Source organism: Leptonychotes weddellii, chromosome 5 (genome assembly GCF_054177405.1).
Source record: "Leptonychotes weddellii isolate Sample4059 chromosome 5, ASM5417740v2, whole genome shotgun sequence".
NCBI lineage: Eukaryota > Metazoa > Chordata > Mammalia > Carnivora > Phocidae > Leptonychotes > Leptonychotes weddellii.
In genome coordinates this window covers 113,232,567-113,252,664 of record NC_138373.1, presented here as the reverse complement: position 1 = coordinate 113,252,664, position 20,098 = coordinate 113,232,567, and the positions used below count along the sequence as shown (strand labels likewise).

The 20,098-nt window shown below is 39.2% G+C and overlaps 1 protein-coding gene across 1 annotated transcript in view; it reads left to right on the top strand.

The window, feature by feature from the left end:
• The window catches only part of WIF1 (Wnt inhibitory factor 1), a 67,777-nt gene that overhangs the window by 39,597 nt on the left and 8,082 nt on the right, over nucleotides 1–20,098 (top strand). Inside the window, exons 3-7 of the mRNA XM_006731925.3 lie at nucleotides 1,491–1,599; nucleotides 10,258–10,398; nucleotides 11,524–11,619; nucleotides 12,829–12,924; nucleotides 16,679–16,774. Coding sequence (XP_006731988.1) covers nucleotides 1,491–1,599; nucleotides 10,258–10,398; nucleotides 11,524–11,619; nucleotides 12,829–12,924; nucleotides 16,679–16,774 — 538 coding nt within the window. The remainder of the gene's footprint in view (nucleotides 1–1,490; nucleotides 1,600–10,257; nucleotides 10,399–11,523; nucleotides 11,620–12,828; nucleotides 12,925–16,678; nucleotides 16,775–20,098) is intronic.

The window sequence follows — 20,098 nt, the reverse complement described above, 5'->3', positions numbered from 1 at the left end:
CATCCCTCCCACCCCACCCCCCACTCCAGCAACCCTCAGTTTGTTTCCTACAATTAAGCATAAGGAGCCCACTTTTAATAGTTGTTGGTTCTACGGCAGGGTCAGAAATACTGTTCTCTTTTTCAAGGACATTCATTCCAAACTGAATTACCTTTCTTGATGACACTCCTTTTTTTCATCAGACTTCTTGTAATCCTCTGCCTTCCCTCAAACAGGGTAGGAGTCGACGGTCTTAAAACTCTTTATCTCAGGGCCCTTCTGGTGAATGAATTTAATAAAATTAATTCACGAAACTTTGTTGCCCATCTAAGGACCCTGCATGGTGGTCATCTGGAACACTGCCACACCCAAAGAAGGGGCCGCAGTGGGAGTTTAGTCAGATTTCCTGGGGAAACCAGGAAGTGTTTCCTAACACACTGCAAGCGTTGCCAGTGTCCCCACAAGAGCTAAGATCACCCCTTTGCGCTGTCATCCTCATATGGAATCCTTAATACCTAATACACTGATACTATGACATAAGGCAAAAAATTGTGTGCATGTCTACCAGGTAGCTCTTAATATCTTCCATACTGGGAAATAAATTTGATACTGACTATAAGAAAGACCATATTCTATTTTAAACGTCATTCTGGCCCATGTTTATGTAATTCATAATTTAGTTAATTAACCCATCCAAACTCTGCATATCTCTCTGCATCCACTCAGCTCGCCTCTCATTTTGGCATCTGCACTATTTATTGATTTTCTTTATTCCCAAGCAAGAACACATTGTTTCTATCACAAATCCTTTGAATGACCCAGTTGAGAATCAGTTAAGCATCAAAGCTCTCCAGGGAGATTATACTTCACTATTTTCAGTATTTCATGACTATTCAAGTAGCAGGAACCATTTTCTCTACTAGACTTAGTGGGGAAATGAAAATGTTTACAATGTAAAATTTTATAGCGTGTTGTCATATTGCAATGGTGTTTTTACACTTTTAGGCTTTTCTCTCCAGAATTAAATTGAGACCTTAAATGTAAACCTGCCAAAGGGAATGATACTGAAAAATAAATATTCACAGCAAGTTCATTACATTTTGGACTTTCTTGGTCATTTGGACAATGACCCAAGAAGCTGAGATGGGTTTTCTAAGGACCAGTTGCTGATTGTTTTGACACCACTTGTTTCCTTAAGAGCATTTTTTCTCAATCCTTTTAAGAGACAGCAACTAAATAATATTGTTTAAGCTAAAAAGCTACCTTACGGATATTTTGGATAGATGTTATTAATGTTTTTAAAGCATCACTTCTCTCCAAACAGAGTCTAATTCTAGAGTTCTAAAATCCAGAAGGGGGAGTTATGCGTACACAGTTTTTTAGATGTCATGTTTTCCAGATTTCCTGTTGTGAAAAATGTCACTCTCCCATCAGAGGAGTGACCAGTTAAGAAATGCCTTCTCACACTCCATGGTTCCCATGGTACTGATTGTCAATGCCTTTTGTTGTAGGCAGAATACTTCTATGAATTCCTGTCCTTACGCTCCCTGGATAAAGGCATCATGGCAGACCCAACCGTCAATGTCCCTCTGCTGGGAACAGTGCCTCACAAGGCATCAGGTGGGTGGTCTTTGCCTCGGGGTGGTGGAGGGGGGGGATGCTTACACTTAAAATGTAATGGTGATGGGAATAATATTCAAGATCTGGAAGTCACCCATCAGAGGAATCATGGAATGTTTTCCTGAAGAGATCCGATGAGTTTAGGGCAGCTCGATTATTATGTCCCTACCTCCTTTGGGCAAAAAATTAGGATGGGAGTGACAAAATGGCTGTTTCCTAATTTGCTAAAAACTCAACATAGCCTCAGTTCATAAGCGATTCCAGATTAAAAAAAGAAAGTCACCACATGAGATATATCCGGCCAATAAGTATGAATTAATGTAGTGTCCATAAATGTGGCAAAGATGCAAAGCAAATGATTGGGGGGAAATGGGATACATCGAGAAAAACTACCCGCAAATGAGCATTGTATTAAACAGGAATTTGAAGGAGCGAAGAGACATGGAAAAGTGGGAGAAAAGGGTTAATATTTCAGAGCTGATCATCCTTCTCTGCTGAGAAAATATAGTATGGGGTATTTGTTTAGAGCTGTTCGGCCTGCAAAGTAGGAGCTCATGCCTTATCCAATTTGAGTTCTAGGAAGGAGTCAAGGCCAGAATTACCACTCCATTCTACAAATTAGAAAATTAGGCCTTCTGAGGCTTCACTGACTTTCCCAAAGTCATATATGAGTAATAAGCAGTGGAGCTGAGATCAGGTTTCATGACTTTCAGAGAAGTACAGAGATCATTTATGTTAACATGGTCAAATACATGTTCATTTCTTTCTGGTCTATGAATATATATTTTTCCATAGTTGTGATAATATTATATATTTAGTTTTGCACTATGGTTTTGTTTTTGTTTTTGTTTTTTGCTTTTAACATTTTAACATAAGCATTTTCCCATGTCATTTTAGATTTTTCCAAAAGTTGTTTTTGATGCCCCTATTATCGATTTTATGAACATACCCATAATTGGTTTACTCATTCCCTTATTGTGTGTTACTTAGATTGTTTTCAGGGTTTTCATACTAGAAATGTCACAATAAACATGTTTTTAAAGTAATAGATGGTCACTGAGTAGGAGGCCCTGTTTGTCTTATTCATCACGACTGCCAACACAGGGCCCAGCACAGAACAGGACTTCACAAATATTTATTGAATTAATGTTTGTACCAAAATCTTGGAACTCATCTCATTATTTTGTTAAATAGATTCTTAGAAGTACAATTATTGTGTCAAAGGACATGAACTATGAACATTTCAAAAGGCTTTTAGAACAAATTACCAAAATGCCAAATTACTTTCCACAAAGGTTGTGCCCATTTGTATCCTGGTTAGCAGTGGGAGAGGGCCTAGCTCACCATAACCTCATCAACGTGGGTTATTAATCATGTGAACTATTTTGCTGACTTAAAAAGTGAAAAGAGGTTTCTTAGTGTTCTTTTAATTTAATTTTTTTACTCCAACTGAGGTAGAAGACATTTTCCTGTATCTGTTAAATGATGTAAAATGTCTACTGACCATGCTCATTTTTATATTGAAAATATAAAATAATTTATTGACTGCAAAGCTCACTATATATTAACTATTTACACTTTCTGGCATATTTTTCAGTGTATTATTTATTTTTTTAAGGTGGGGATATGCAGAATCTAAGTCTATGTGATCAAAACTGTCTTTCCCGTTGTCATTTTTGTTTTTCTTTTTACTTCTGTGCTTGGAAGTTAATTCTTATTCCAAAGAGCAGTTATGTGATAATTTACACATGCTTCTAGTATTTTATCAAAATTTCTTTTGGCAATAGTATGAGGTAGGGCTCTCATTGAATTATTTTCCTGAGTATTCAGCTTTTCCAGTGTGAGAGATTGAATTGATTCAAGATATGCCTTTTATTTCACATTAAGTTCTTCCATACAAAGAATTTTAGAGTTTACTATTTGTTCTAATAGTGCAATATTTTTAGTTTTATAATATTTTTAAATAACTGATATCATAACCCTGTCCTTTTTTTAAAAAAAAAATTAGTCTTATTCTCTTAGCGGAATGTTAGAATAACTTTGATATCAAATGAAAATCTCAATAAGCACTCATATAAATCTATACAATAATTAGGAAATCAGATAGCCTTGAAAAGTCCATTTTCAGGTTGCAATCATCTACTCCTTCTGGTGGATCTCTATTATCACATCCCAGCACTGGAAGAGCTGCAGACTAAATAAGCAGAGTTTTTTCTTTTCTTTTTTTTTTTTTACGCTTCAGATATCTAATTAAACCTTCTTCTCATTTTTTTTAATTTTATTTTATTATGTTATGTTAGTCACCATACATTACATCATTAGTTTTTGATGTAGTGTTCCATGATTCATTGTTTGCATATAACACCCAGTGTTCCATGCAGTACATGCCCTCCTTAATACCCATCAACAGGCTAACCCATCCCCCGACTCCCCTCCCCTCTAAAACCCTCAGTTTGTTTCTCAGAGGCCATAGCCTCTCATGGTTCATCTTCCCCTCCGATTTCCCCCTCCTTCATTTGTCCCTTCCTACTATCTTCTTTTTTTTTTTTTTAACATATATTGCATTATTTGTTTCAGAGGTACAGGTCTGTGATTCAACAGTCTTGCACAATTCACAGCGCTCACCATAGCACATACCCTCCCCAGTGTCTATCACCCAGCCACCCCATCCCTCCCACCCCCACCACTCCAGCGACCCTCAGTTTGTTTCCTGAGATTAAGAATTCCTCATATCAGTGAGATCATATGATACTTGTCTTTCTCTAAGCAGAGTTTTTTCAGTTTCCTGGCATAAGTACCCATGTAGGTGTAGACAGCAAGAGTGTGAATTTGGGTTTCTCTTGGGTCATCCCAGTGTTGAAGTTACAACTGGCAGCCCTTCCAGAGTATTTGCTTCCAATCCAGATGGGTTTGGGGCTCTAGGAAGTTCCTGTGAAGGAATGAGGCCTTGAATTCTGGAGATAAACTCACCTGAGATTTGTAGCCCCAAGGCTGTGGATATCCCATTCCAGATCCATGGGCATCCCTGTTCTACACAGATGGCATTGCTACTGTAATCACATACTGCTACATCACGGAGACGAGAACATTCTTGGAGTATGGCCATTACTCATTCTCATTGCCATGTCACGCTGTGTTTCTTTTTAGTCAAAGATAATTTTTTTATTAAATTTTCTTGATCATATTTTTTGTTCTTTCTTTTTAGAAGCAGTCAGGAATAAAACAAATACATGATATATCTCAATTTCCATTTTATATTCTTAAATTTTTCCTTTGTCGTTTTCTGATTATTAAAGGAATCCAAGCTCATTGTAGCCCATTAAATAACTAAATTAATTATACAGTTACACCTGCTCAACTTCCAATAAATCTTGCATCTTTGGGTTTCCAATTTAATGCTTGTATCCTAAATCTTCCCAGCCTTATTCATTTTAGTGTCTAGTAAAAAAAGCTTACTGAAATTCTATTTCTTCAGATATTGAAACAATCCAATTTTGAATATATGATGTGACAATATTTTAATACACCATGCTGAGATAAAACTTCAATTTCTAATAATCTAGAATCTTTATAAATAATAAAATTTAGGGGGAAAGTAATTGATGCTTTGGACAAGGTAGGAGTAAAAAGGCTAAGCCTTCTTCTGGGCTGAGGTGACTTGCGCATGTGTGTGTGTGCATGCACACACACACTGCATGTACAACCCCACCCCCCTGCATATAGGGTTTTGAAGGCAGATGTAGGATTTGTTCGCAGAAATGCAGGTGCAAGAAGTTTACGGGAATTTTAGCTCATTGCAGGGCAGTTATTCATTAGCCTTATTAGCTCAGTCCCCACAGTAGGAGCAGTAAGGGTACCTTGAATTATTAAAAAGTAACCAAATCAGTGTGTCTTTGCCCCTAAACATCCAGGTAGTATTCATTATTCTACTGGTCTATTTTATACCCTCACACTGCTAAGTTGTTCTTTCATCCCCCCAGACTCCTCCATGCCAAAACATTGCATGAAAAAGAAAACTCTTGATCTTTAGCAGTTATGAAGTGCCTGCCTTCTGGCATCTGAAGAAAACAAAAACAGGAAATACAAACTGCAGGTTGCTTCAGTAAAACTGGATAACAAAAAACAGTTCCCATCAAGCCAAGGCTTTACCTCTTTGAACACTATTTCTGTCAGACCATGAAACCAACAGAGCAGGCTTGTTTCTCAACCAGAGACTTCCAGGAATTCCATGTCTAGAAATTTTTCAATAGGTGCTAATGCTGGAGGGACCCCAGACCTTAGGAAAGAGTGAAGCCCAGGGAAGGGGCTCAGTATTCGCTGAGAGAATGAATGGCGGCCAGCACAGCTTGGGACTGATGACTATATTGTGATCTTGTGATCGCACAGCGAATGGTGGTCACGTGGTGCCGCGGATGAGCTCTCTCTCCTCTCTCATCTCTTCCCTCGTCAGGGCAGTGGCTCGCGTGACTGGAGGCCCCCATCCCAGCGCGGAAGAGGAATACATTGGCTGTTTACTTCTATATGAGTTTAGTTTGTGTGCAGTCAGCTGCACATCAGTGTGTACTTGAACACCCTGTGAGTTGTGTTCAATCTGCTTTAGTTTTTCTGAGTTGTTTTAATTTACCTCAGCTTCAGTTATACAATCTACACTGCCCTAGAATTCACAACATCTGGACTAATTTCATCTAGCTTTTGGTAAAAGTGGCCCTCTACTCATATGCTTATTGTTGCAAAAACACAACGTAACTGTCACATTTCTGTTATTTCTTGGAAGTAGGGCTTCTGTGCTTTTTCTTCGAGATCTCTTTTTCTTTGTGTGTGTGTGTGTTTTTCTGCATGCACACTGTTCATGTCTTATGCTCTGTATCTCCCCCTGTCTATGGTGAATTTCTGTCTATTTATGTGTATGTGTGCTGGTATGTGTGCAAGTGTGTGCCTGTGTGTATAAAGGTGTATGGGTGTGTCTCCCACAAGGTCTGTCTCTGTCAGTGCTTAGTTTGTGATGAACATGCTAGGTGCTGAAATTACAAAAACAAATAAGATATGGTCCTTGCCTTTGAAAATCTCATCCTTAGCGAAGGATGCAGAATCATAATTAAATCATTATATTATAAGCAATCATATATAGAGGTGTTGGTGAAATACGTTAGTGAAATGATTTAGGCAGGGGGTGTTAGGGAAGGTTACAGAGAGCAAGTGCTGTTTCATTTTGGTCTTGAAAGATGAGTAATAGGACACTGGACAGAAAAGAAGAGAAAGAATATTCCAAGCAGCAGTATGGGGGTGTGGAGTCAGGGCAATGCGGCCAAATACCACATGTTGAGGAACAGAAAGAAATCTAGTTTGGGTAGAGCACAAGTTGCACAAAATCAATTACTAAAGCTGAGGCTAACTAAAGTCAGGTATTGTTTTTTGGTTTTGTTGTTGTTGTTTTTATTTGGGGGGGAGAGGCAAAGGGAGAGGGAGAGACAGAATCTTAAGCAAACTCCCTGCTAAGCACAGAACCCATTGTGGGGCCTGATCTCACAACCCCAAGACCATGACCCAAGCCGAAACTAAGAATCAGACACTCAACTGACTGAGCCACCCAGGCACCCAGGTGTTTTTTTTTAAGCAAATTTTTTGGGAACACTTTAAAAGGTATAATTACAATTCTTATTACTTGAATGGTCTTATAGATAAAATTTATAAGCAGAAAGGAAGACAGGTAGAGTTTGCACAAAAAAAATAAAATTTCTATTTCATGTTTTAACACTGAAAAATAGGCAAGTGTAATTAGTGTAATTTACGTATCTTTTATTAATTTTTACTTTTATTTTAAAAGTTAATTCACGGAAACTCATAAACTAGGTATCTCCTAACTTTTAAACTTTATTTCCTGGTTCCTTTCAAATCATTCTGTATTGAGATTCAGACCGTAATTATGTTGACATACCTCCTGTTTCAAAAGAGATAGGTATGTGTTGGTAAAACTTTTCCACCTGGGCTGAGGGAGTTTGTGATGTGTTCACTTTTAATTAAAGTTGCATTTGTTAAGTTGTGATTATAAATATGTAAAGAAAATAAGCACAGTTTTAAACCTCGAGTGTTAGATCTTTAAAAGATGAAGAAGGAAAATATTTCATATGAATATTAACATGAATTGGACATAATTTTCGATTAGTACAATAATTCTTAGAGATAGCTTTCCTATTGGTTTACTAAGAGAAAAAGATGCTACATCTTTAGTTCTCTGCCAAGATTGCCTAAAGTTTTTCATTCAAAAATATAAAAGACTTCTTTCTTTTGCATTTGACAGAATTAGGCATAACTATGCTACATGAGTGAGTGCTTTGATGAGTTTTTTGTTGTTGTTGTTGTTGTTTTTGAGAGAGGGAAAGAGAGAGGGTTGGGGCAGAGGGAGAGGGAGGGAGAGAATCTTAAGCAGGCTCTATACTGTGTGCAGAGCCGGATGCAGGGCTTGATCCCATGACCCCGAGATCATGACCTGAGCTGAAACCAGGAGTCAGATGTTCAACCCACTGAGCCACCCAGGTGCCCCAGGAAGTGCCTTTTTTAAGTAGGCTGCAAAGTGGAGGCTGAATAAGGTCCAGGAAAAAGATGCACCTGGAAAATAATAGTTCGGCTGATGACATGTGGTGAGAAAATTTGGAAAGTTTTATCTCTGAGAATCCTTTCAGGTTCTTCCATCCTTTTATGCCTCAGGGCAGTTTATTGACCTCCCCATCCATGCAAAAGATTCATGAGAACAATTAACAAAATTTTAGAACTGAACCAAGTGAAAATGCACTGGAAGAGTTAACAATTGAAAGAAATTTGTCAACCCTTTTGCTTCTTTTTGAAATGTAAATCCCTACAGTGGATTTTTGTGTTTTGTAAATTGGCATTTTCATGTATAAGATTTCATTAAACCAAGGCTTTCAGCGGGGAAAATTTTACTTTGAAACTTCAGACACAATTTTGGTTTTCTCTCTCTTATTACTTCTGTTAAAATGTCTAAATACCATTTAATTGATTATTTGCAATGCTCAGATCTCAAGATTCAGGAGAACTGGAAATCCATGTTATTTTGAGAATGGCACTTTAATAAACACGACAATGCCAAAGCCTTGAGAAGGGTTTTTGGTTGTTAAGCCCATTAAGAAGATAGGGGCGCCTGGGTGGCTCAGTTGGTTAAGCGACTGCCTTCGGCTCAGGTCATGATCCTGGAGTCCCGGGATCGAGTCCCGCATCGGGCTCCCTGCTCAGGGGGGAGTCTGCTTCTCCCTCTGACCCTCCCCCCTCTCATGTGCTCTCTCTCATTCTCTCTCTCTCAAATAAATAAATAAAATCTTAAAAAAAAAAAAAAGAAGATTATATGACCAGGTCATGTGCAACACCTTATGGAAGAGCATACCAATTTCCAAATCATTCCTTCTTATAAACCTAGGGGAAAGGTTTATGAAAACTCTAAAGGAAAAGGATTTTTCTTGCCTTGGGATGATTTCCCCAATCTTGGCAGTAACAATAACCTGCCATATAGAAACAAAATGAAGCAAAATTTCAAATATCTACCTATTAGCAAAATTTATTCCTGTTTATAAGGAAGAACTAGAGCCTATTGTATCAGCTAGATCAGTATTCCCCAGTGGATATGTTATGATAATCCAGTTGATTTTAGAAATTTACATAATTGAGGGCTCAGTCAGTTAGGCGTCTTCATTCTTGATCTCAGCTCAGGTCTTGAGCTCAGGGTCGTGAGTTCCAACCCCACAGCAGGCTCCATGCTGAACATGGAGCCTACTTTAAAAAAAAAAAAAAAAAGACGAAATTTACATAATCAATCTCTTGGCCAATGACCTGGTCCATTTTCCACCCACTGACTTGTGGGTAATCCACAACTGGTGGCCTCCTTGCTCTCCCAGTACACCATCATCATTAGTTGCCACTCTTTGCTAAGTCAACATCTACATACTCCCAAGTGATCATTACACTCACACACACACATGCACACAAATGGCTCATTCTTAGGAACCTAAACCATTAGATATAAGCTTATTTTATCACACCAAACTCCCTTCTAGATCCCCAAGATATGAACACTTCTTAATATTAACAAATAGCCTGAGAAAATATTAGCTTTACTAACTCAATCCAATAATTGGAGTCTAGTCTGAGTCGTAGAATATTTCCAAAGAAAATATTGTGTCACTTTTTACAGAGTAAAAATAAACTAGTGCCTATGGGTCCTTATTTAATAGATTCTGGAATACTGTTTTTTAGCTCTTTTTGGATTATATGGAGTCTGGTGAAGGTGCCCACAAGGTTTCTTTCCCTAATTAATCAATCTGTGCTACCTATTTGCACCTTTAATTTTTAGAGAAAAACTTTTTTTTTCAAGATAGTACAAGCCCAGACTAGGAACAAAATATCCCAGATTCCATATTAGGAGGGCACAAATTAATGAGTCTATTCATTCTTTCTCCACCCAGCATGATATGTAAGTTCTGTGGAGAATGCCCATATGATCAAAATACAGTCTCTACTCTGGTGGAGATACAAGAATATCAAATAATGAAAGTGAACATTTTTGCTTTGCTTTTTGTCTCTCTTACCAAGATTTCTATACAACTGGAATCAACTAGATAAACTGTTTCTCTATACTTGCTTTTTCCTTAGTTGTTCAAGTCGGTTTCCCGTGTCTTGGAAAACAAGATGGAGTGGCAGCATTTGAAGTGAATGTGATTGTAATGAATTCTGAAGGCAACACCATCCTACAGACGCCTCAGAACGCTATCTTCTTTAAAACATGTCAACAAGGTAGGGCGCCTGGGTGGCTCAGTCGTTAAGCGTCTGCCTTCGGCTCAGGTCAGGATCCCAGGGTCCTGGGATCGAGTCCCACATCGGGTTCCCTCCTCGGCGGGAAGCCTGCTCTCCCTCTCCCACTCCCGCTGCTTGTGTTCCTGCTCTCGCTGTCTCTGTCTCTGTCAAATAAATAAATAAAATCTTTAAAAAAAAAAAAAACATGTCAACAAGGTAATCAGTGATTACCATCAAGAGAAGGCTCATAAGGCTTCCAGGTGTGATGTGGGTAGATAGATAGATAGATAGATAGATAAATAGATAAATTTTTTGGTATTATTATTATAACCACACCAGTGGGTGGAGGGGCTGGTTACTACAGGGTCCAGTATAGTACTAAGAGATTTTCTCTTCTATGACACCACTCACAATTTTAGGAACTCCCAATACCCCTTTAAAAGCCCTCTCTTCTACCTCTCTCCTTCCCCTCCTCCAGCACCATCTTTGGGAGTCCCCAACCTCATAGCAAGGTTGCCAGTCATTACCAGCATCTACCATCTATTAGGGCAATACCACTCATACCCCCACCACAAGCTTGGTGCTGCTGACCTCCCCGGAGGACAGGGTACCACCATCACACCAGCAATCTCTGCCAGACAAAGGCATCTCACCCTGATGCCCATGTAAGCATGAAGGCCTAGATTTTTTTCCCATCTTGATACAAGGTTTTCCAGCACAGAATTTAAACTCTGGAGGCTTTCAGTGCTCTAAAGATGAACCAAAAGGCCATTCCACCCTCTGAAAGTGAACATTGTGGGTCTTATCATTTCTTTCAGTGTGAATTTAAGAAGGTACAATAGATTGATAGGTGGGGATGAAGGCAGAATAAAGCTTGCTTTGCCTTCTTCCATGAGCCCCCTACTGTTGGAAGTAGAATTGAGAGAAGCAAAACCTGACTTTGATGAGAATTTAGTGAAGCACAAGAGGTATAGAGAGAATATAGGTAGAAGTTATCAGTATTCAGTAAATGATGGTCATCGGTGCACTGGGGGGAAAAGTCACCAGGAACCTCTTCGTGCTCGCTGTAATTCACCCAACACAATTTCAGAGGTGTCCATATAACCTTGTTTCTTGTTGGTGAAGCCGAATGCCCAGGAGGGTGCCGAAACGGAGGTTTTTGCAATGAGAGACGCGTCTGCCAGTGTCCTGATGGATTCTATGGCCCTCACTGTGAGAAAGGTAAAGAACGGAGAGAGCCAGCTACCCTCGCTTGCTTCCTAATGAAATTGATGTCATGGGGCGCCTGGGTGGCTCAGTTGGTTAAGCGACTGCCTTTGGCTCAGGTCATGATCCTGGAGTCCCGGGATCGAGTCCCGCATCAGGCTCCCTGCTCGGCGGGGAGTCTGCTTCTCCCTCTGACCCTCCTCCCTCTCATGCTCTCTGTCTCTCATTCTCTCTCTCAAATAAATAAATAAAATCTTTAAAAAAAAAAAAAAGAAAAGAAAAGAAATTGATGTCACACAAGAGCCCCACATATGCTTTTTTAACACAGTCCTTGGAATTATTTTTGTGGTCATATCATAAGGATTGGTAAAATCTTAAAGAGCCACAGAAGAGCAGTTGGAAAGTACTTCTAAGAGTGGTTTTCTGTTAAATCCAATATATGGTGACAGGGGCAGAAAACGTTAGCACAATGTTTACATTCTTTGTGGCCACTACCCACCCACCCCCAATTTACTATTATATACACTATGCTTTGGCATAATCTTATGAAAGGTTTGAAGTTTTTCTCCTCCACTTACATTGGATTTAAAAAGCTAATATTACGATTGATTTGACAATATCTACTCCAATTAAAAGTAGCTTGATTTACAACTAAGTCTACACCTGAGTTAGGAAGTTGCTATAAGGCAAAAAAAAAAAAAAGGTGAAAATCATTTGTATTGTAAGTACATCTATCTCAGTGAAATTACTATTATATGAAAGAGTTAAAGAGGAAAATGTGGACTAACCTCAGGATGCTCAAATACCAAGAGCTTATTTGATGAGAGTGAGCAAAATATTTTTCATCTTCAAGACGTAAGAATTTTTCTTGTCTGCATATATTTTGGAATTAGAAGATCTAGGAAATAGGGCAGGGAAAAATATTTACAGTCTTAAGAAAGCCATGTCTTAGTCAAAATAATGATTCTAGACAAATTTTCATCAGCCACTGAAATGGAACAATTCCAAAATTCTCATCTATGAAATTGGTAAAAAAGAAAAAAGGCCTCATTTACAATTCACAAATAATGTTTAATATAGCAAACCTGTATCTCTAAAGACTTTAAAGCCAACCACAAAGATCAAAAATGTAGAGCTATTGTATTATTGATATTTCCAAAATGTTCCTTCCCTAAAACCCTACTTGGCCTTAATCAGAGCTCTCTCTCTCTCTCTCTCTCTCAGCCCTTTGCACACCACGGTGTATGAACGGTGGGCTTTGTGTCACTCCTGGGTTCTGCATCTGCCCACCTGGATTCTATGGAGTCAATTGTGATAAAGGTAACAGTTTCTTTCTAAGAACAAGGTTCTTTTTACTTTTTAAATGTTTAGTTAAAAGAAGTATATTTGATATATCATCACTCTCTGTAATAGCTCTGTAAATAGGGTATAACACTTCATTGGCTGCTATAATAACTTTAACCCCAAATTTTAGTGTAGTTCAACACACTCGAAGTTTGTTTGCACTCATAGAATGCTCCAGTGTAGGAATCCCTACAGTGGGCAGGGCAGCCCTTCACGCTGTGATTTGGGGGCCCAGGCACCTTCCACCTGTGGTCCCGCCTAGAGCTCTGGAGCTCTCTGGAACCAGTCAATGAGCAGAGAAGGAGATTGGAGTAGACACTGCTTTAAAAAAAAAAAAAAAAAAAAAAACCCTGTTCCAGAAGTGATCGCCAAAACTTCCACACCTATTCTCTTCCATGGAGAGGAATTCGCCTCATGGTCCTACTAGGTGCCCATCCCAGATGCAGGCTGGAGAGATGTCATCCCTGGCTGGACAGCTGTCTCCCATGGACAACTTGACAGGAGGGGAGCATGGATTTTTGTGTGCCACGTGGGGTTTGGGTATGTCTTAAATCTGTTTTATGGGTGAGCTTCGAAGACTGAAATGAAAGCACCTGCTCCACATTTCCCAACTGACCAGCAATTCAATGGTCTGCTCACAGAGGACAGCCCTGAGAGATAGTTTCCCTCCTTCCTGTGACGTAACATCGTAGCCAGGCTTACTCTCAGAAAGTGGGTTCAAACTTGGCTCTAAAATACTCAATGGACTACAGGCTTTATGAGATACCTATTTGTTTTGCCCAGTTCACATCTTTTATGGGGAAGAAAAACTTAAATAATATTATGCAAAGTGTATGTATTTAATGACATTATCCTTGTGTCAAAAATGCTAATTGCGTGAGTAGAGCCCTGTTTTTTTAAAATAAATACATGCCGTAAAGAAGAAAGATGTGTTAGTTTTGAGAAGTGTCTCTTTAGTGATCATGCAGTCAGCACCAATTAAGATGTAAATGAACTGCTTTTTAAAAAAGAGGGAAAAACTCCAAGAAGACTCCCTCAGCATGAGTCAGAAGAATAACTTACAGGTGTCTGCTCTTTGATACATAAAGTACTTCGCACCTTTATCTGATTCTACATTCAGCATGAGATGTAAAGTTGAGATAAGAGATATGTAAAGTTGTATCTGCTTCATTCTCAGAGAAGCAAGATGAGGTTTACGGAGCTTCAATAGCTTGCCCCGAACTCACATCTTCTGCTGTACTGTGTTGTCACTCAGCCTACCTGTTCGGGTCCCCATTCCTCCACAAGTGACTCTGCCTCTGGGCTGACGACTTGATCTCTCTGTGGGTCACACTTTCCCTGTCTCTAAATTGGGAATTAAGCCACTGCCCCTGGCTCCCCAGCCCCAAGCTAATCGAGATAATACATGAGACCATCTCTCTACCTTTTATTTTGAAGTGATGTAAAACTAGAGTATTTGGATTTAACACAATCTTAAAGTTTGGATTCATAAAGGTTAAGCATTAAGGACAAGATAAGAACAGCCAGTGAGTAAAAAAGTTTCTTTTTATTTGTCGAAATTTAGCACTCAGCATCTCTGCTCTTCCAAAATTGGGTAATTCTTGACACAGAATTAAGCTCAGATTATCACAAAACTGTTAGGAAATAGAGCAAATCTCCTTCAGAGATTTGGATAAAGAACTCAGGAATGAACAAGTTTAAAGAGATCATTTGTGAGGGCTGCTTGCTGAGATGTGATCGTCATCGGCGTTGAACAATGGAGTACCAACTGTAATGTTTTTCTAACTCTACAGAGTCACAAACACTGCATGGTCACTGTTGAAGGAAAGTATGTGTATTCCAGTATGTTTTACATTTTGTAATATTTTACCTTTCAGATGAAAGATTTTTCCCTACTTGTTAGACTCCAGTAATTGTATTATTATTATTATTTTGGAAAGTCTGTTGAAATTCCACTTGGTCTCATTGGAGATCCGGGAATATTAAAAAATAATGGTTTTTACTACCTCAACAAAGAGATGCATTTATCATCCAGGAGGGAGTATAGAGCTTCTGAAAAATGGTTTAATTACTGGCACAGAGCTAGAGCTGAGCACAACATATTTGAAGCAACATTAAAGATTAACTTTCAGTGGCTCTTGGGACTTCTGTTGCAAACTTTAGGAAATGAGTAGTTAAGCCCTGGCCCGGCATGCCCTCAGCCCCAGTGAAAGTTAGCTGGTGTCTCAGGTTCATTTTCCTAGTCCAGAATCATTGCACAAGAGAAAGGTAGAGAAGCTTGTAAAGTATTATACAAATACTAAGAGAAGGGCCACATTTTTTAACTAGCTTTGTCATCATTCCGTGATTTCCAATTCAGCTCCCAGGTTCACTGCCTTCTATTCGTTAGAAGGGATAGTGCCCAGAGGGCTCTGGCCAAGCAGACCCTGATCCTGATGTTTTCTCATCTCTTCTTAATTCCCCAGGAGAAACAGGGACAAGTAGGGAGACAGAATCACACTTGCAAAAACAACTAACTATAAAGCCGTAACAATCCTAACAGCAAGTAGCAAGGAGGAAGCCCAAAGAGCTGGTTCTCCTAAATCCTAAATTCTATATCCAAATGCTGCTGCTCCCCTCTGTATTGGGGGGCTGGGTTTGCCAAAACAATAGGGCATTGCATTAAGACGGGGGATATTTGTGATTTTAAACAAAAAGCTCTATCATTTAAGAAGTATGATATTTGCAGAACATGCCGGTTGGACTTCTTCTCCACAAAGAAAGCATACACATAACTTTTGGATCTCCTCTCTGATTTTCCTACCGGAAGCTTACTTCAGCATTTGTTCATCTGTAGCCAGCTTTGGCCTGTTTTATATAGGACAAGAACAAATAGGCCCTATAACTGGAATTGCTGAGACTCCAAGCTCTCATTTTCCTCTCCTTTATAGAAGGAGCCAACTTGTCTATTTTTAGCTGCTTGCTCTACCCTCGTCCCCATTTTTGTCCTCCCTTTATTTTAGGTGTGAGCAGTGAAATTCCAGAAGTTGACACGAAGACAGGGTTTAGGACGAATCACAAACAGTAGGATTATTACCTGGAAAATCTAGTTAATTGGACTCCCACAATAATCTGTCCAAGTAGCTGCTGCTGTTCCCCTGCGAATGGGATCTGAGGAGGATTGACAGTCTGTTCTTTTCTGAACACCAGCACTCCCTCCTCCAAATGTCCTAAAAGTCTGTTTTTTTAAATCCCTATTACATAAGATGAATCTCTGTTCTCATTCTGAAACAAACAAAAAGTTGCTTTCTCCTTTGCCGGCTCCTAGTATTTACGGCCTCTCTCCCTTTCATCCATCCTAAAGTAAGTCTTCCCTTTTTTACTCTTCTTTTAGCTTCAAAAAATACTTTAGGGGGTTTATAGGGTTCTTTTTTTAAGGGCATAGATATTTACAAGAAAATAAAAAAGATAACTTTTTTTACACACCCTACCTTTTTTCTCCAAGATAGGAGCCCCCGGGGGAGAATAGTGTATAATGTGTGTGCTATCCTATTATGATGTTGGAACCTGCCAATGGTCAAGCAACTGGTTACAATTTTTGCATTTGCAAAGTGGCTGACTTGACTAAGTAAATGGGCAGGAGGCAGATGTCTCAGAAGTACCACCCCACTTTAAGTGAAGTTGGATTTTTTTTTTTTTTTTAAGATTTAACCTACTGTCTAATGCAATTACCCGTTATCCATTCTAATAGCAAACTGCTCAACTACCTGCTTCAATGGAGGGACCTGTTTCTACCCTGGCAAGTGTATTTGCCCTCCAGGACTAGAGGGAGAACAGTGTGAAATAAGTGAGTATTGACTTTCTGCATTCTCTTCGTTTAATGGGGAGGGGGGCAGAGGGAGCCTCAATACTCCACCTAACCCTATCATTTTATCAGTGAGGAAGCTGAAGCCCAGAGACAATGAATAGCTTATCGAAGGTCTCAGGCCAGTGGTTTCTTTACACTAGATTTAGCCACCATTCATTTTGGCTAAAGGTGGGGCAGTGGGTGCCATAGCTCAGCTCAGATGACTCTGAGCACAAACTCTGACTCAGTTACATCTGGGTTTGGGTTGTTCGGCATGTTGCGTTGTTTCTTGTTAGTGAGTTTGTCCCCTTCTCATTGTGCAGAGCCTCTCGCTTCAGCCTAGAAATGTAGACCAGAGTTTCGGGACAGGTGGATTTGTTTATCTACCTGCAGGCATAGAATTTCTTCCCTGAGTTAGACGGAGCCAGTGACCCATCTAAGAGGAAAGGATAGATTCAAGAAAAAGGGAGAAAGGGTGGCACAGCAATAAAAAAAGAAAAGAAAAGAACAAACTAACAGCACACACAACACGAATGAATCACACAGATGTTAAGTAAAGGAAAAAGTGCATACTGCACGATTCCATTTTTATGAAGTTGAAGAACAGGCAAAATTAATGGATGATAGTAGAAACCAGGATGGTGGTTGGGGGCGCAAAGGAACTTTATGGGGTGCCAAAAATGCTCTATATCTTGAATGATGAAGTATCACATGAGTGTTTATTTAGGTAAAAAAAAAAATAGCTGAGCTGTGAACTTAGGATCAACGCAGTTATGTCTTCATTGTGCATTCGTGGTATGTTTGTCATGCTCCCACACAAAGAAAGAAAAATGTAAGGGTGGAGTGTGGTAGATAATCACTGTTTTCAGAATCAGGGTATCAAACTGCTTATCCTGGCTCTGCCACCTACCGGCCATGTAACCCTCAGCAAATCACTGAAGCTCTCTCCTAAATTCAGCAACAAGCCAACTGCCTCCTAGATTGCTTTATGATCCAGAAGACAGAGAACGCCAGCGCTCTGTTCAGGAAGGAGCAAAAAGAATATGAGCATGTCTGCTAAGGGTGCCGTGTCCCTGCCTTTCTGGAAGTTCTGGAATGTAGCGTTTGCATTTCCAGCTGTATTTTTTTTAAGACTTATTTATTTATTTATTTATTTGAGAGAGAGAGACAGAGATAGCAAGAGAGCCTGAGCGGGGAGGAGAGGGAGAAGCAGGCTTCCTGCTGAGCAGGGAGCCAGATGCGGGGTTCGATGCCAGGACCCTGGGATCATGACCTGAGCCAAAGACAGACACTTAACCGACTGAGCCACCCAGGCGCCCCAATTTCCAGCTGTATTGTATCTGTAAAATACTGCTGTGTTTAGTACAACCATAGTTTCTGAAGTGGGTTGCAGTGGGCTCAAAATTAAGTAATATTAACTTCCTAGTTTAACTTTCAATCTCTAATTTATTTGTGAGTTTTTGTACTTTAATGAGTAGTAGATGAGGTAACCATTTTTGATAGAGTTCAAATGAAATACCTCTGAAGTTTCCATAGAACATGTAATTAATTTTCAGGATGTGGTGTCTGTTCTTATTAATTACCCTGCCCTGATAAAGATATCTCTGAACAAACTCCCCTCAATTTTCTCCCCGTAATTACTCTCAGACTTCACGTACTTAGCTAGATCACATTTATGAATCTTTGTTCTTGGGCTCATTTCTCTTCATGTAAGTATGTCCTTGGGTTTATGAAATTTCCATTAACAGAGACAATGATTTCTATTCCTTTTTTCCCTAACTGCACCAAAAATGTAGGCCTTTGAAGCCTCCTGATTATCCCTATCACAAGTTATGCTCAAATCCCTCTAGGAAATGTCCTGTTTCTGTTACAAGAACCACATTACTAAGAAAATATGGAGTTGAAAGTGCCTCTAGTACAGTAGAGACAAAAAGTTGAATTATGAGTTCTTATTTTAAAATTGAGATGTAATTCACATACTGTAAAATTTACCATTTTAACACATGCTATTCAGTATATTCATGAAGTTGTGCAGCATCATTTGTCTCATTCCAGAACATGTCATCACCCACAAAAGACACCCTGTACCCATGAGCAGTCACTCCTCATTCCCTTTTCCCCAAGATACTGGAAACCACTAGTCTACTTTCTATCTCTTGAGATTTGTCTATTATGAGCATTTCATATAAATAGAATCATATAACATTTGCCCTTTTGTGTCTGACTTCTTTTACTTAGCATGATATTTTTGAGGTTCATCCATGTCGTGGCATGTATCATTACTTCCTCTTAATTGCTGAATAATATTCCATTGTGTGGATATACAAACCACCTTTTGTTTATCCATTCATCAGTTGATGGACATTTGGGTTGTTTCCACTTTGGGGTGATTGTGCATAAACCTGCTGTGAACATTCATGTACAAGTTTTTGTGTGGACATATGTTTTCAGTTCTCTTGGATATATTCCTAGGAGTGGAATTGCTAGGCCACATGTTAACTCCATGTTCGATTTTTTGAGGAACTGCCAAACTGTTTTCCAAAGCCACTGTACTATTTTACATTCCTGCCAGCAATGTATGAAGGTTCCAGTTTCTCCACATCCTTGACAACACTTGTTATTGTCTGGTTTTTTATGAGATATATATTCTGATGTTACTTATATTTTCATTTCCCGTGGCCTCTCTCAGGACTGATATCTTCTCAAACTTCACTTTGACTTAATTTGAGATACTCTTGCCAGTTAACAAATAACTTCATGGTTAGAAATGTCTGGATGTATAGAGTATACATTTACCCCGTTACTTAAGGTTCAGAGACATCCCAAGGATCTTCAGTGAACTTTCAGCTAAAAAGTTTACATGGATTATTTATACTGTATTATAAATGAAGTTTTAAAATAACTTAATGGGTTCTTATTTTTATAAAAGTCCTCTGTAATGTAGTGAAAAGAAGGGGCACGTGCATCCCAATGTTCAGAGCAGCAATGTCCACAATAGCCAAACTGTGGAAGGAGCCGAGATGCCCTTCAACAGATGAATGGATAAAGATGTGGTCCATATATATAATGGAATATTACTCAGCCATCAGAAAGGATGAATACCCACCATTTGCACTGACATGGATGGAACTGGAGGGGATTATGCTAAGTGAAATAAGTCAAGCAGAGAAAGACAATTATCATGTGGTTTCACTCATATGTGGAACATAAGGAACAGAGCAGAGGACCACAGGGGAAGGGAAGGAAAACTGAAGGGGAAGAAATCAGAGAGGGAGACAAACCATGAGAGACTCTGGACTCCGGGAAACAAACTGACGGTTACAG